The following is an 18,420-nucleotide window of genomic DNA, read 5'->3' on the forward strand; positions in this document are numbered from 1 at the left end:
ACAGATTGGACCCGGGATTGGACACAATCTCTGTTCCATGCTTAGGTGAGGTGTGGGTGTGGACACTTCTTTTTTATGCTCACATCACTGAACAGCCCTCCTCTGCTCCACACCCTCCCCCAAACACATATATTTGAGAGAAGAAGGATGTGTGCAAATGGATATTTTCTTTCCATTAGCTGTGGCCTTTTGGAAATGAGCAAAGTTGGCTGTGGTTTAACTGTTCTTATTTCATCTTTCAACACCAGAGCCAGTGCTTGAGAGCCCCAACCAGCATGGGCCTGTATGACTTCAAGCACTTCCAGGAATCAACCACATTTGAGGGAGTACATAGCACCCTCCTTCCACCCACACTGTTTCCAGGACCACCACCCTCCCCCTCTTTGCACCTCCCAGTACAGGGCAGCTTAGGTCCAGTTGGGGAAGGAAAGTGCTAGAGAGTTGGGAGCCACAGGACACAACGCCTAGGACCCTAGCAGTGACATTAACCCACACGACTTAAGTAATTTGCTAGTTTCCTCTCTGTGCCTCCATGCTTTCCACGTGCAGAAATAGTCCCACATATCTGAGTAAAGGCCCAGACATTTGTCCTAAGAGGTCTGAAGAAATTTTTGACAAGGACTAGATCAAAATTTAATTTTCTCTTTCTTGTATCTTGTGGATTTTATGTTGTTTCCACATGGGAACCTCTACTTGGTTTACAAAAGCACCTGTTTCACAAGAACTGAATCTGATTGTAAATTAAGAAAAAATCCTTCCCGATTTTAAATGAGATATTGTTTAAATTCTAATATATTGAAGTTACTACATTAAATAGATTTGTTAACAAAAATAGAAAAATAAACCATCACTACCTTTTTCACCACTTACCACACACTGAATATTTTGTTTTACATCCATGTGTGTAGAAATATACACATACATATTAATGAGTGCCCTAATTGTTAGTGTGTGTGCATGTGTACATGAGTGTTTCTCTTATTTCTAAATTAGAGCTGCCAACAGTAGAGGCTAATGTTGTTGAGCACTCACAGGTATCCAGGAAAGTTAACTCATTTTATCCACACAACTCCAAGAGATGGGTCACTTTAACTCCATTTGGCAAATGAAAAAATTATGCCACAAAGAGTTTAATAGCTATAGAACCAAGATTTAAGCCCAAGCATATGGAATTCAGAAGTCAAGCACTTAACCCCTCAGCCATTCTACCTTTTCAGTGTTAGTGCAGATCTCTTGGGATTCTTGTGACATCAGGAAATTTAGTGCCTGTGACACACTGGGACAGGTCTGAGCACAGCCACCAGTCATGCAACATGTTATAATGTCACCACCAGAGTGTATTAAACCAAATGAGTCTGAATCTGCTAAACTTTGAAGGAGAAATAACCTGGAAACCTTCACTGTCTGTGGCTCACCTAGGATCAGTGCTCCAAGGAAAGCATGATAAGGACCATCTCAGAGAAAGAATTAGAAATGTGGAATTGACCATTATTACAAGTGATGCTGAATTGGAAGACTCAGTTGTCAGGCTGTCCTTTACTTTGGACTCTCAGCACCAAATAAATTACACGGAGGCCAAAGAAGACTTTTGATTGCTTTTATTGTGCCTATTATGAAAAACACACAAATGTCAGGTAACAAGCATGATGGCTTCCAGGTGCATAAAATAAAGACTTCAAGGCCGGTGTCTGGTTAAAGAGTTCAAGAATGCAGTTGTAAGGTGTATGCTGGCTGTACCCAGAGGCATGGGAACTGGGTGGCTGGGGAGCTGGTGGACCGATGAGGGGGTGGTGCAAAAGACTCTGTGGATGCCCGCTGGCCCCACCCCTGAGTCATGGCAAGATTAGTTCTAGCTGCAGAGTGAAAGCTTCTGTTTGCCCAGGGGTTTGTAAGCCTGCTCTCAGATAATGACACAAGAAAAAGACACACGTGACCTGAAAGAACCCAATCTCAGAAAGAAGTCTCACTAGATACTCAGCAGACACTTTTAGGGACACTAGCCAATGGCAAGAAGTGACACCTTGTGCCACCATGTGTTAGGAACTCTTCCCATTGCCACTGAGTGCTGGTCTCCCAAGCAGACAGATGACGATGATGACGGAGTAGATCAGGCTCTTCAGGAGGAGGAGGAGGTAGGTATAGTAGGCAGATGTGTTCCCAAGTTGCAGCTGCAGGGTGTCTAAAAGGAGCATTTTATTAATTTCAGTGTTGTTTTGAAAGGCTAGGACTTATTAATGGGCAAAGTGTGACTGTACACACTTCTGATGACTTAGCTTGAAGTGACACACTCACACCAGCACAACTGGAGAATAAACACCTACATCACCATCTCCACCACCACCGTCCCCAAGACAACTTGGAACACAGTTTGCTGGTCAAGTCACTCAAACATCTATGAAACTCACCTAGAACTTTCCAAAGGAATAAAAAGTAAGGTTGTGCTTATGAATGAATCCAATGGGAAAAAGTCATTGGTGATAAATAGCTTTTAACATTCCTTCTTCCCTACCATGTTTTGAAGTAAGAATACGAGGCAATATAAGTTCTGTAGAAATTTCATTGATAGTAATTAGTTTAAAACAGATACAATGTCTGGACTTTGTAACACATCAGAATTGTGTTTGGGTCTTATAAATCTGAATCATGAAAAAAAAAGAATAAGAGGCAATATCCATTAAGTACAAAGTAGCTGTTACTTATTTTAGCAACTTTGTATGCAAAGCTTAAACCTTATTTAATGTTTAAATAACCTATTATTATTTTCACTCTCATTTTTACAAATCAACCGAGGATAGAGAGAGAAGGGCTGATTTCATGCAAGTAGTAAGTACCAGAAACCAGATTTCAATCCCAGCAACACTACATTTAAGAACACTTCCTCAGCTGCTCTGTAGATCTGTATATTCACACACACAAAATAGCAAAGACATCAAAATGATTAAGCAAAACTACAAATTAAGATGATGATAATGAAGATGGTGATGATGATGGTTAGAGCCCACAAGTCCCTTGATCCTGGACACGGAGGTTGGATCAGTAGGGCTAGAGCCAATGCTCTTCATCATTACCTTTGTTCATATGTGGGGAGACAATGCCAGGAGCTAGTACTTACAATGTAGCAGCTAAGTGAGATCCCTATGCTAGACCTTTCACATATGTCACGTTATATCTTCTATGACTTAGATGTTATTTGCGTCATTTTAGGTGTGCTCAGAAAATGTAAATAGTTTAGCCGTAGACATGGAACTGATAATTAAAAGAGTGGAGTTTACGTCCACTCTGTGGCACCAGAAGCCCTGCACTCACACCCCTCCCCATGTGTACACCTGTCTCAGGGTCTCGACTTTGGGGATTAGAGCAAGAATAAAAACTAAGATAGTATATGAATTTTTGATTCAGATGATCTGGGATGAAGCCCTAGATCTTGCTGTGTGGTATGGAGACAAATAAATTTAGCTCATTGTCCTCCTGTGTAAAATGGGAATAAAATCCTTCACAGTGAGTATTAGGAGAATTAAACAATATGCACTCACAGTGCAGCACACCTGTACGAGAAGCTCTCAGGTCAGTTCATGTTATTAACTTCCAGCAAGAACTTTTTTTTTTTTTTTTAAATCTAGAAGCAATCTGAAAAAAAAAATCTAGAAGCAATTCATATCCTGTTTTCCTCAGCCAGTAGTAACAAAGGTCACAGGTGAATGAATTCCATTGTTGAAATAATTCAGAGCACATCCCTGCACCCCTAATTTATAGTCCTCTCACACCCAAACCAGCATTTACTGTGTGATGATGATTCCTGAGAGATGATGGATTGTCTTAAAATATCACTCAATCTATTGTTCAAGATCCAGCCATTCTGAGGTTTTTCCCTGAAGCCAGGGAACTTCAATGATGTTGATGAGGAGAAAAAAATGCTACAGCAGAACATAAAGGCAAACATAGACAAAATCTTACCATTTTCATCATTCAGAGAAGATTTTGTGGAGTTAATAGCAGCAAGCACTGAAAGAAATGAGTGCAAGTATTATTCAATTGTTCAAATCTATTAATTGATGTGTGACTGTGTTGTGGATAGATACATGATAGATAATTAGATGATAGATAGGTAGATGATAGATAAGAATTTGTAAGCAGAGAGGAGAGCCTTTACTAATATGAGCCCCACAATTCCAGAATTTATTGTTCTGAATCTGTGTAATTCAGTAAATCAATTCAAAATTGTATTTCTGCACATGAAGATGTTGAACTTCATGAATTATGCACTTCTTTCTTTTTTTTCCCCCACAGCTCGAGGGTAAATGCTTAAGACTATCTTGTTTTCCTTCTCTGCTCATAGCTCCTAGCACACTGCCTACTGCAAAGTAGGTGTCCTATTCAAACTTATTGAATGGAAAAAAACCAGAAACTGGCTGCTGTACAGTCCTCAGTACCCACTGCTGACGTGAAGTGCTGTTACCAAGATGAATCCATCCAACCCTAGAATCACAGCAGAATCTTACATGTTTAGGTCAATATCCCATCTAAGCAAAAGAAAGCAGTCCTACCTTTCAAATCACACAAGCTTCAGAATCCCCAGATACCGCACATGATTTTCTGGAGTGGTGGTATTTGCAGACATGACAACAATATGAATGAAAGCTAATACTTATTAAATGATTATTACTGTGCCAAACACTGTGTTAAAGTTTCACATGTATTATGCCATCTGATCCCCCAGTTACACTGATATAAGGTGAATTTGGAGGACTCTGTCTTACCCAGAAGGAAATAAGATTTAAAGAGTCTATGTACCTTGTAAAATCATACCAGTGATTGTTAGAACCATCCCTCAAAGGATGGTTGTGGGCATTTAGATAAGTGAGAGCATGTGAAAAGCACCTTGTAAAACACCCCATAGAAATCGAACATAATTCCCCATTGTGCACTGTCAAACACGATCTATTCCAGAAATCTTAGTCTTTCATCTTAGCAAATGACCTTTTCATTAAGGATGCTCATTTTTCAAAAAAAAAATTATGTATTTATTTGAGCGGGAGAGAGCATGAGCAGGGGAAAGCGACAAAGGTAGAAGGAGAAGCAGACTCCCCACTAAACAGAGAGCCCAGGGGCACCTGGGTGGCTTAGTTGGTTAAGTGGCTTTCTTTGACTCAGTTCATGATCCTGGGTCCTGGGTTCCAGCCACCCTTCAGGTTCCTTGCTCATTGAGGATCCTGCTTCTCCGTCTCCCTCTGCTTACCTGTAGCTCCCCCTACTTATGCTCTCTCTCTCTCTCACATTCTCTTACTTTCTCTGTGTCAAATAAATAAATAATTAAGAAATATAAAAAAGTAAACAGGGGGCCCAATGCAAGGCTCAATACCATGACCCTGGGATCAAGACCTGAGCCAAAGGTCCATGCTTAACCAACTGAGCCACCCATTCACCCCTGAATGTGAACTTCTTTGCAGGGATAGAATGAAGACCAAGTCACATTTAGAGCCATCTGAACACACACAAAATCAGAGTTGTATTTACCTATAGTGTAGAAGCCAAAACAAAACACAAAGGCACCCAATATACATACAAAGACAAAAATCAGAAAAATGATCATTGACCAGAGGATACAGGAAAAGAGAGTTGCCATGAGAGTTCCTCATGTTTGCCATAGTCCTCATAACTTGAAGCAATTAAAATCAAATAAGTAAGAAAGACCCTGTTAATGGAGTAACTCTGTTAAGCCACATGGCTTGCACCATGATCTGATGTTATTGGATTTTAATTTTCCCCATAGTGTTCAACTTGGTATAGAACATGGTGTTGCCTACAGCAAAGATCCAGTCTTGCTCAGCCGAGTCATAATGAAGGGCTATTTTAATTTCAAGAACTGCTTTGGTCAGAGTAAAGGGTTTTGTTTATTTGTTAGTTAGTTAGTTTGTTTGTTTGTTTTGGGGGGGATTACCCGTTGCTCTAGGAGGGCTTCTGCAACAACTTCAAGAATGAAGGGAAAGGTCTTGATTGTACTTCTTTATAATTATCCCTCCCCGAGGAAGTAGGGCCAGCCAAAGGAGTGAATCCCAATGGCTTCTTGGTAATTCCTAACTAACTCCCAATATAACTTTATGGTAATCAACCAATGAGATATCTTATTGACCTTGAGAAAAATTAGGACCAGGGTTATATTTTCTGCTAGGTAGCTCTAATTCCAGAGATTAGGCCCCTTGGCATTGACCTGGGAGATACAGGCCATTGACAGAGTAAAGGAAAAGGAAAGAGGGAGAAAGGATTTCATATTTAAAGTATGAAGTTTTGAAACCCTGTCTAGATGGAAGCAGTCTATTTGGATGTCAGCTACTTCTCTTTCCCTCAATTTGATTCAGAAATACCAGTGTCTGTGCAGGACTAGGGGTCAGGTGGAGACTTCCATAGCTGAGGAATGTGTACAAGGTTCAACTACTAGTTTTACGACAGGAACACTTGGTAATGTCCCTCTTTTACTGGAAATGTCCAGGGCTATCTTCCTCTGATAATACCACTGATAATTCCTCTGATAATGACCCTACCCCCTTTCATGCTTTCTCTCACTATCTCTCTCTCTCTCCTAAATAAATAAATAAATAAATAAATAAATACTTTAAAAAATTATTTCCGAGCAATATCCTCACTTTATTTTTTAATAATCACCAGGCTGCATCCTGTGACTGAGTGGGCCCTTTAGTTGTGCTCTAAGAAGGTTTCTGTAATCTGATGATGACAGGCTTGAGCACTAGACACTGAGGACTCACATCGAAAGGATCAGCAGAATTTTGTACACTGAGACAATTCCAGGAAGCTTGCAAGGTATTCCTAAAGGCTCCTGTGATTTTCCCTGTGAATTATGTGCCCTAGTCACTGAGCTCACAGAAGATGTCTGCCAAAGGGGAAACCCATTTTTAACACTGTCTGCACCACAATGAGGACATCAGCCTCTTGGCAGGGAAAGGCATAAACCCACCCAGAACATATACAAATAATGACAAGGGCATATTGACAACATGTACCAACTGGCAGTGGAATGAAGTCCAGCGGCAGGTGTTCAAAGCACCCAGAGGTTCTCAGCATTCCATCTAGGAAGTAGAGCAGAACTCAAAAGGATTAAAGGAAAAGGAACCTTTTTAACAATAGAGAAGGAGCAGAAAGAAGATAATTCTTGGCAAAGTATCCATTGTTTTAGGCAAGGTCACCATCCCAAAGGGAAAGAAGGGATCCATCAGGAATCATTCTGGGGCTGATCAGGAAATGAGGGTTTTGGATGGGAGTGGGTATTAGGTGAGCTGGGTGATGGGTATTAAGAAGGACACGTATTGGGGCGCCTGGGTGGCTCAGTGGGTTAAAGCCTCTGCCTTTCGCTCAGGTCATGATCCCAGGGTTCTGGGATCGAGCCACGCATTGGGCTCTCTGCTTGGCAGGGAGCCTACTTCCTCCTCCTTCTCTCTCTCTCTCTGCCTTACTCTCCCTACTTGTGATCTCTATCTGTCAAGTAAATAAATAAAATCTTTAAAAAAAAAAAGAAAGGAGGGCACGTATTGCATGGAGCAGTGAGTGTGGTACATAATGAATCTTGGAACATTAACAAAAATAATATAAAATTATATTAAAAAAAGTGAGGATATTGCTCTGAAATAATTTTTTAAAGTTTGTATTTATTTATTTATTTATCTATTTATTTATGAGAGAGAGAGAAAGCATGAAAGGGGGTAGGGTCAGAGGGAGACGCTGACTCCCTGCTGAGTAGGTACCTTCATGTTGGACTTGATCCTGAGACTTTAGGATCATTACCTGAGCCAAAAGCAGTCGTTTAAACAACAGAGTCACCCAGGCGCCCCTCTCTGAATATTTCTTATTTGCAAGGTTGCTAGGCGCTTTCACGTGTATTGGTTATTTAATCCATACAATAAGTAGAAACTATATCACTGTGACAATAATATTTTGGATGATGAAACCGATGTGAGAAAGGCTAAGTGAGTTTGTCTTTAAGTTTTTTCTCTGTGTGTTCCACAGCCATTCTATTTTTAAAAGATTCAGTATTTAATTTGGGAGAGAGAGAACAGAGGGAGAAGAGGCAGACAGAAAGAAACTCAAGAAGAAGCTGTGCTGAGCATGGAACCCGACGGCGGTCTTGATCTCAAGAGCCTGAGATCATGACCTGAGCTGAATGAGGAGTCAGATGCTCAACTAAGTGAGGTATCCAGGTGCCTTCAAAGCCCATACTATTTGAATTCTATTGGGAAATACCGGGACATTTATGCTATCATTAAAGAAAACAACATTAGCAAAAATATTCTATGTGCTTGTTTTCATTAATACTTGACAGAAAAGGTAGGGTTTTCCATTTGAAACAAAGTGTTCTGTGTGGTTGTATTCATTTTTATGTGCACATACCTTTGTTTATTGAAGGAAAAAGAATCTCTTGATCAACTTTTCTTCTATTACTTTGGTGGTTGACGATACATTTGTGTTCTTTATCCATTGATGCTCCAGTCACGGTCAGCCAGCTGAATTTCATGTATGTGTCCTTCGTCTTCATGGTGTCTCCTTGCTGAGATTTCAGAATTGTTTTGTCATCCTTTTCTTGCCAATCTATCTTGATAACATCAGGGAAAAAATCCTCAAGAAGACAAAGATATGTTCCAGCCTTATGGACTTCTACCTCAGCAACTGAAGGAAGAAAAACTGTGGGCTTGGGAGAAATATCTTCATCAGGACTTTTATCTGTTGAAGAAAATAGAACAACAATAAAACATAACTAGATAGGGGCGCCTCGGTGGCTCAGTGGGTTAAAGCCTGCCTTCAGCTCAGGTCATGATCTCAGGGTCCTGGGATGGAACTCCGCTGAGCAGAGAGCCTGATTCCTTCCTCTCTCTGCCTGCCACTCTGCCTACTTGTGATCTGTCTATCAAATAACTAAATAAATAAAATCATTAAAAAAAACATAACTAGAGAAACACAAACATTGTGTGGTTTGGAAATGACCAGCACATAGTAAAGGGGAGGAAAGTTGCTATAGAATTAATGCTTGCTGTAGCTTTTCATGCGCAGAGGGTTATGAGGTGCTTATTTTCTTAGTTTCCATGGGAAAAGAGGTTCTAGAGGTTATTTAACTTGACAAAGTCACAGACATTAAGGGAAAGAGCCAAATCAAAATACAGAATATTTTAAAACAGTACAGTCACTTGTTTGAATGGAAATCTATCAAGTTACCCTTTTAGTTACAAATAGGGGTTCCAAGCCCATTTCTGAATTCTAGAATTCTTCTCCTTGATTTCTGATTTTATAGAACATCTTGTTCTCATATCTGAACCATCATGGGATTTTGAATAGGACAATGTTTAATGCTGCACCTCCAAATAATTTACAACGCCTGAAATTTAGAAACAAAATGGCCATATACACAAAACTTCTATTTAAAAAAATGTATTGGTTATTTTCAGAAATGTTCTTAGAGTAACCTAATCAATTAATGTAATGGTCAGAATTTTGTTTTGCTTCAGGAAATGTTCCCTAGAAGCTAATTTTATATTGGAATTTCATTTGAGGTTGAAGCATTACTAACAAGACATCACATTTTGACTCTTAGCATTTCCCTCCAAATCTGAATCTGCCCTCTAAGACTGCTGAACTTGTAATTCAATTTTCTTTCATTTCACCTGCTGAATACAGTCACCTACAAAGATATAATGTTAACAGCTCTGGTCAGAGTTTCTTGTAAATAGAATGTGAAATTATATAATGAAACATCATGGTTCTCAAGAGCATATCACTTGAACACTGGAATAGTCTTTGGTTATACATTTATTAATAAGTAATGATTCAAGTTATAAATAGTAATACCCTTTCCAATTTGAGTTCAAACTGAAACACCAATGTTTTATTAATTTTCTCTTTCCAGTAGTTTGGAGCTAGAATAATAATTTCATGGGCCGTTTCCTAAGAAAAGACTAGGATTTCTCCTTTGAGAAGAAAGGAAAAAAATTCCTCAGAATTTTTGCCTGTGCATGACAGCTCCTGATTTTTATACTAAATGAGTAAACAAACAATGATGAGTTATTTTAATTCATGATGTAAATAGGTATTAGATAATAATGCACTTGTTTTAATTTTGTACATCTTCCTTATAGTACAAATAGTATTTTGCTGATTATAATACAAGACACTGTATTTTTCCTCAACTGTAAATTTTGGTTTTTAATTTTAAAAGCATGTTATATAAAGCAAGACTTATTTTTCAAAGTACACGGCATTCCCATAATTTTTGTCGCTACTCAATACATTAAAGAATCTAATTTACATCTTATGAAGTTTGGTTTCTGTTAGGAATACTTCTGATTCATCAAAGTAAAGAACTTGATAATCCAATCATGAGATTGGGAAAATCTGGATGGTAAGACATTATGCCTACCTCCTGTCACATTTCTTTATCTAGAGTCCTGGGGTTTCATTCTTTTCAGGATAGAAGGTACCTTGAACTGCCATAACTTTTTCAATGTGATAGTTCACTGAGCATTAAGTAACACTCTTCATTTTATATGGTTTGTTCCTATATTTTGTGGAATTATATTACATATTTTTTCAATTTTGTTTTATTTATTTTAGAGAGAGAGAGAGAGAGAGTGGTGGGGGAGAGGTAGAACAAGAAGGAGAGTGGGAATCCTGAGCAGGCTCCACACTCAGCCTGGAGTCCAACACAGTGGTCAGGGCTCAATTCAACTATCATGAGATCATGACCAGACACTTAATCTAAGAGCCGCCAAGATGCCCCTCACTATTCTTTTTTTTTTTTTAAGATTTTATGTAGTTATTTGACAGAGAGAGAGAGAGAGAGAGAGATCACAAGTAGGCAGAGAGGCAGGTACAGAGACAGGAGGAAGTAGGCTCCCTGCTGAGCAGAGAGCCCCATGCAGGGGCTCGATCCCAGGACCCTGAGATCATGACCCGAGCTGAAGGCAGAGGCTTAACCCGCTGAGCCACCCAGGCGCCCCTTACCCCCTCACTATTCTTTATTAAACTTATTATGAGTGTTTTTTATGGCCACAATCATTTCATTGATTTACAAAATAGAAACTGGTTTATGAAATAAATAATTTTTTCTAATACATTTATATTATCAATAATCAGAACATTTTTCAGGTAAATTGCCTGAGTTTATAAATTTGATGAATATAAAGCTGTATGAATTATATATAAATTAACCAAATGCAATGACATTTTCAATGAAGTATGGTACTTTGAATCTGCATATTAATATAATTCAAAATTTCTCTATTTTATTCTTCTCATTTTTTATTAGAAATACTTAAAGCTGTTTCCCATGTAAATATGAATTTCAATTGATGACATTTCTAAGTATATCTAAAAGTAGTAAAAAAATAGTGGTAACTGTATTTATAAATATATTCCTAAGTATTTTCTAAATAAAATTTAAAATTTTGTTGTTTTTCTACTGAATACCAGTATGAATCCCAAAATTTTTGGTGATGGACATGCTATCATAAGATAAAGGATTAAGGTTAATGTAGCTACAACTTAAAATTTTTTTAAAAATCCCAAATTTGAATATCATTTTTATGCCAAGTGAGGGAAAATTCCGTTAAGCAAATACCTCTAAATTCAGGGGTTTTTTTGTATATCAGTGGACAGTAAGGTAATTTTCCACTAGAGTGGTTAGTAGAGCCAAATCCTCTGGAGAATTTCTACTCTCTCAGTATGATTGGTTACACACCACTCTCCATACTGGATACAATTCTCCGTACCGGATGCAGTTCTCCCTCTAGGTTCGAAAGGGGCAACATCTATGCAGCACCTGTTATGTGTTATGTGCCAAGTACCTTATTTACAGTCTCTCATTTAATTTGCATATGCCCCTGCTCATACATCCTGTTATCCCATCTTTTGGATTAGGAAGCTGAGACCAGAAAATAATCACCCAAGTTCACAAAAGCAACAAGTGCTGGAGCTGGAGCTCAGTTCCGTCAGAGTCCAAAGTCCAGATACTCTGACAACACCCTTTCACCATCAGAAGAGACAATGTGTCAACTCACACAAGTTATCTGATCAACTCTGTTCTTGAGTCAAATTATTTGAAGACAATTACACATGTTCTGCATGAGCACTTCATGCAAGTCCACTTGGACACAAGGTCGGATGCTGTTACAGTGTTTGCACAATGTAGTTATGCCGACCTTTACCAGAAGGATTGATATAAAAATCTCTCCTAAGATTTCCACATCTAAACATGCTACAAAAATGAGACATTATAATTATAATTAACATTACTATAATTATTAGCAATTTGTTTGTGATTATTGTTACTCCAATATGACATTTTATTCTCATGGGACCAAACTTTCCTTACTAAAGGGAATGCAGTATTTGGGGATAACAATTGGACCTATGTCATGTTAGATCGCTAGACTGTCACCTGCCTGACCAGGTCTACTGAAGGTCACCATCTGTGAATGACAATAAATGTCATGATGCCCACAGTAATGATGCAGTGGGAGCATGAAATGCATTTGTTAAAGATCATTTCTTCCATTTTGCAAAATGTATGTGGGAGGAAATGCCCACTCTTTGACTTCGCATTCCTGCTAAAGGACTCATGCACTGAAGTCTTTTTCTCGTTTCGTGGTGGGGAAAACAACATGTGTGAAAATTTGGTGTGCTTCATTTTTTTCAGTTAATAAAAAGTATGTATTCTAATACATGTTTCTCCTACCTTAGAGCATAAAATTGTACCCTACACTTTGTACTAGATAATCACAGGCCTTTTTTCTTCTACTTCCTTTTGCTTTTGATCTTCTATTTTTATTCCATTGCCCAACTGTATAAATAAGTGAGAATAAATATGAGTATAAATATATATATAAATGTGAGTACTGAGTATAAATAAATGAGACACAGTTTGTATATTAGAGCTTGTTTCTGTTTCTGCCTGGAGCTTGATAGTTTAGTGAGGTCTACCTTGAAGTTGACATGAAAAATGGGAGACACTACATCAAAAACTACTCATGTACTGTATGGTGACTAACATAAGAATAAAAAAAAGAAAAATGGGAGTAGATGTTTACAAATCCCACTCTGTGATATAAATATAAAACATTCCAAATTCTAACACACTGAAATGGCAGAGAATAAGAGGAAGCTTTCATCCCCCAAATTATGCCTCATAAAACAAAGATTGCCTAATGTTCAGTTTGGGCAACTTCTCATTCTAAACAATGGTCTTTGTATACTCTACTTTGATTAAGCAATGCACTTGGACAACATATCAACCTCAAATAAACTCAATTAAAACTAGTTTAGAGGTAGTACCAGTAAAAAAAAAATTAAGAAGTTTCATATGGATTTGGTAAATATTACCTAAAAAGACTGAAGTCTCTATACTATATGCTTACATTGTACATATACATAATGACAGAATAAATGAAATAATGCTTTTATTTTCTAAGTGGATAAATGTCTCTTCCAATTAAATATCCAGTGCTCTCATCATAAAGGTATCCCCAAATTTACATTCCAACCCTAAGATGATTCAGAAATTCGTTCTAATGTATACAATTTAGATGCATGTGAAGAATCTGAACACAAGTTTTACAGAAATTTGAGGCACAAAAAGCAGTATTTATCAGGTGATATTTGTAATAATACAATTTTAATTTATAGACATAATCCAATGCAGATGTACACTATTAAAAGTGAATATTTGAGGGATTACTGGGTGACTCCTCTGTTAAGAGTCTGCCTTTGACCAGGGTCATGATCCCAGAGTCCTGGGATAGAGAACCTTGCCTTGGGTTCCCTGATCAGTGGGAGTCTACTTCTCATTCTATGTCTGCTCTCTCCCCAGCTCCTGTGTGCTCTCGCTCTCTGTTTCTCTCTCATGTGTGCATGCTCTGTCTCTCAAATAAATAAAATATAAAACATTTTATTTAATAAGTGAACAGTTGATTTTTATGTACATTAGAATAATTTTATATATTCAATTACAAACCTCTTCCTGGTTTACATCCAGAAGTTTCCACTGGAAAGTGAGAGATCGGCTTAGGTTGAGGCTAACAATATATGAGGTATTGCTTACTACATTCTGCTTATTTTTAGAAACATGTAACAATGAGTCTTAGAAAGTGTTCTGCAAATACTGTCCAATTGTTCTAAAGGGACCTGTAGACTAGATCAAAATGAATACATTTCTCTACACTCCTGATTTAAGAAGAACTCCACTGGGTGATACTTGGAATTTGTAGGACTGACTTTTTAAATGATGGATCATGTCCCAACTTATGCAATAGATATTTTCATATTTATTTCATTTAGTTCCACAATATCTATTTGAGATGGTGGCTACATTGACAGACTGAATGGATGGAAATACAGAAAATGTTAACAGAATATGTGTCATTATAAATCTTTATTTTTTTCTCTTTTCCAATTTTTCTCTTATGGGCATATATTATTTTTATAATTTTAAGAAAGTGATAACCAATGAATATAAATTTATTTGCTGAAGAATGATTGTATAGAATGTAATAGATCCTGACTCACAGTCCACCTTTTTTTCTGCACCACAGTCTCCCCAAAAAAAAAGTTTTTAGGATTTCTGAATTACCTCTGTGTCACCATTATTTAATTAGATTGCTGAAGTTTATATTGCAGTTAATTGGTAAAAAAACAGGACTAGAAAGTTGCTTTTCAATTTGTGAATCCATGTGTGCCTATGGTGACAGCAAGAAAAACACCAAAATATGTCATTCCTTTCATTTTTCCATAGTTTCACCAGCCCTATGAAAATTCTTTGAAAACACTTATTCAACTAGATCCTGTAGGGTAAAAACATCTGTGTGAGATGTTCTCCCTCATCCAGGCAAAATTTTATCTCTAAATCTAATGAAGAATGAAAAAATTCACTAGGCCAAATTTCAAAAAACCAAACCTAGCTTTGAAATTCTTGGATATGTTTGTGTAGTTAAATATGTTGATACCTGATATGAATTGCCTTCACAGAAAAATGCAAGTTTATCAATTTTTTGTTCATTCCTTTCCTTTGGTTATTTTTAGAATCTAATAAATAAGATACACAAATTTCTTTACAAATCTCTCAACACAGAAACCCCTAAGGGATTAACGGCTCCACCCCTTAGAAACTCCAGATGCTCTAGCTAGTTGGCTCCTTGTGAATGTCCTCCAAGCTAGATCAGGCACAACTACCCCCAGGACTGGGACAGAGTCAACAACCTCTCCTAGTAACCCACTGCTATTTATGACCAAACTCGGACCAGTCCTAGAACTCTGAGCCAGCACCAGGACCTACACTGCCTCCCACCCCCCGACTCACATCACCTACATCCTCTCCCTACCTTATAGGGAAGAATTTTAAAATATCTTACCTGTAACCCTGAGAAATGTGCCAGGACCAAACACTTTTTTGTACCACCAGCTACTCCAGCTACACTGTCTGAAAAGCTTTTACAGAAAACTTCCTGTGTGCCTCCTTTAAAATGTCTCTGTAATCTTTCAATATTTCTATAAATATATATAAATAGACACTGCTAACATTAAATAAAGATGAACCTCAAGCAAAATCACGTTAGCTATGAACACAGTCAAGAATGGATGACCTGACCCCTCTTCTGCCTGGACAGCTTGGGTCTGTCTTTCCCATCTCAATCACACACATTAGAGTGTCTGATTTTATCTTTTGTCACCATGTTCCTAAAATTTCTAAATCTTTTTTCTTAAAAGGTTTTCATATATCATATCAGTTCTTTTCCTAGAGTGTAATTTATAGTTACTATTTCTGTGATTTTTACAAGAATAAAGATGGAAATGATATTAAGAAATATTAAAAAATTAAATAATTTTTAAGTTAATATTTAAAAATTTAATATATGAATGTTCAGTATTCTATAGGTATATATATATATATATATATATATATACACTTTTTATCTCTACACACTGAAGAGTGGTTATCTGGCTTGATTATAAATTAAATTCTTTCCAGAATTCAGCCCTCACTGATACAAGAACACATGAGTTATTAAAGAGTGAGTAATATTAACCCATTTATTGCTGAAAGACTGTTCCTTAGAACTTCAAATTACCCCAACAAGTTCCAGGATATTGATTTAAAACCCTGAGCTGCTCATCAGAAGATCTTAATTCCGTTTGGTCTTTCTGCTGCTATCCCAGCAGGAGGGCAAAGGCAGCTCCAAGTTCTGCAGCTGAGTCCCGAATACAGCACACCTGCTCCTGTTCTTCTGCCAGCTTCCAGAGTCCCAGCAGATTTGATCCCATGCAGAAAGATTGAAAGGAATGGTGTTGAAAGGACTTGTCCCTTTATAAAAATACCCTAATCGTCACATTGTGAGAATTTAATAAACGCATATTCAACATGACTTACTTGATGTCTTGGGAAGAAGAGAAACAATTTTAGTGCCATGATTAGAAACAGAAGCATTGTTTTCTGCATGAAGAATCATACAAATTTTGAGCTATCACTATTACACATTCAACTGCATAGTCTATTTAAAAGGTCAGACTATAAAAGACTATATATTCAGAATACATTTATAGCTTAATGTTTCTCATAGCATATAATAGTTAGACCATACAGTAAGGAACAAACAAGTATCTATTGGGTCCCAAACGTTGCCATAGTAACTAGTCATGTGAATGTAGGCAAATAACTGAACTCTCATCAGTGAAATTGGAATAAGAAGATCCCCCGTACAATGCTCTTAAGGACTGAGACAAGACCCAGAAACAAGGCAGTATGGTATCTGACTCCCAACAACTCAGCCTACCCACTAAGAAATTAGAGTAATAACATTATGTTGATTTATTGAAGTTCTATAATTATCCACTGTAAGAGTTAAATTTTTTGCACTGCTCTTAAAGATGAGATCAAAACTAATAACATAGGCTTTGCAGATTATTAGAGAAAGGAACAGTATTCATTAAGAAAGGAGCAGTATTATAGGTACTTCATCAACCAGTGACTCACTTAAAAGGCCACCTACATGAAAAACATCTTGAATAAATAACTTGCACAAATATGTCACAGGCATGGTCTCAGATACATTTTAATTTCAGCTGCATCCATAGTTTTGTGTGTATATTTTCTACAAGTAGAATTTCAACTGCTTGCAAGCAAGGAAATAAAAAAAACATTCACAAAGTAGTTTTATTTCCATATATAGTGACAAATTTTGTCACTATATATGGAAACATTTTTTAGCTGTAAAATTCCTGTCTAAATGCTAAGTTGATTCTACATTTTTTTAAAAAGCACCTATCAGTTTTTCATTCACAGTATATAAAAATAACAAAGTTACTTACCAGGAGAAGTTATAATAAGCTTAGTTTCTTCTACAGATATCTTGATCCAGCCTGGTTAACGGTTACCACACTAGTTAGCGCTTCTACATAAATGTAAGCCTTCTCCTGAGGTTCATGTCAGGGCCAGCAGGTAGAAACCTTGTACTGGCAGATTGGCCTTTCAAGGCCATTATAAGTTCTTTTTTTAAAAAAAATGATTTTATTTATTTATTTGACAGAGAGAGATCACAAGTGGACAGAGAGGCAGGCAGAGAGAGAGAGAGAGAGAGGGAAGCAGGCTCCCTGCTGAGCAGAGAGCCCCATGAGGGACTCAATCCCAGGACCTTGAGATCATGACCTGAGCTGAAGGCAGCGACCCAACCCACTGAGCCACCCAGGTGCTCCCCATTATAAGTTCTTGAATATAGCTTCATGGCATGTGATATTTTATAAATTTTCCTCAGAATAATTGATCTAAATATCTGCTTTGATGGAGGCAGCGATCATGGAAAATGCTGATAGAAAATAGAGATGAAGAAACCAAAAAGAAAGAGAAAGGGAGGGAGGGAGGGAGAAGGATGAAAGGAAGGGAGGAAGGGAGGGAGGAAGGGAGAGAGAGAAAGAAAGAAAGAAAGAGAGAGAGAGAAAGGAAGGAAAAAAGGAAGGAAGAGAGAGAGGGAAGGAAGGAGAGAAGGGGAGGGAGGGAGGGAAAGAGAAAGAAAGTTAAATAAGAAAGAAAGAAAGAAGAAAAGAAAAGAAAAGAAAAGATCAGGACCAAGAGTCAACCAATGACTTTTCTAAATTACCAGAAACAGTTTTCAGAGAATTAAGAGGTTTTGATTTCCAGGTGTTCAAGTGTGTGAAACTGCTCAGAGATGCATCAAAGGAAACCTCTTCTGTTCTCACAAACACCGGCCTACTGTGTCAGCAGTTTAGGGTTATATTTCTGAAGGGGATAGGCTTCACTAACTGAAAAAACTAACATGTCAACAGAAATATACTTGATAAATGTGGACAATGGTCTCCATTTTGTAGTAAGTCACTTACCATTCAGCAACACAAATCTTCACAGGGAAAGCAAAAGGAGAA

At 37.6% G+C, this 18,420-nt stretch overlaps 1 gene segment (V, D, J or C); it reads right to left on the bottom strand.

Annotated features, from left to right (window-relative positions):
• Positions 1-1,781: 1,781 nt before the first annotated feature.
• On the bottom strand, positions 1,782-17,522 carry LOC123951551. The segment is given in 5 exon segments: positions 1,782-2,179; positions 3,955-4,002; positions 8,398-8,727; positions 17,353-17,403; positions 17,498-17,522. Coding segments are annotated over 5 exon segments (637 nt in total).
• Positions 17,523-18,420: the final 898 nt, after the last annotated feature.

The sequence above is a fragment of the Meles meles genome, chromosome 10 (genome assembly GCF_922984935.1).
Source record: "Meles meles chromosome 10, mMelMel3.1 paternal haplotype, whole genome shotgun sequence".
NCBI classification, from domain to species: domain Eukaryota; kingdom Metazoa; phylum Chordata; class Mammalia; order Carnivora; family Mustelidae; genus Meles; species Meles meles.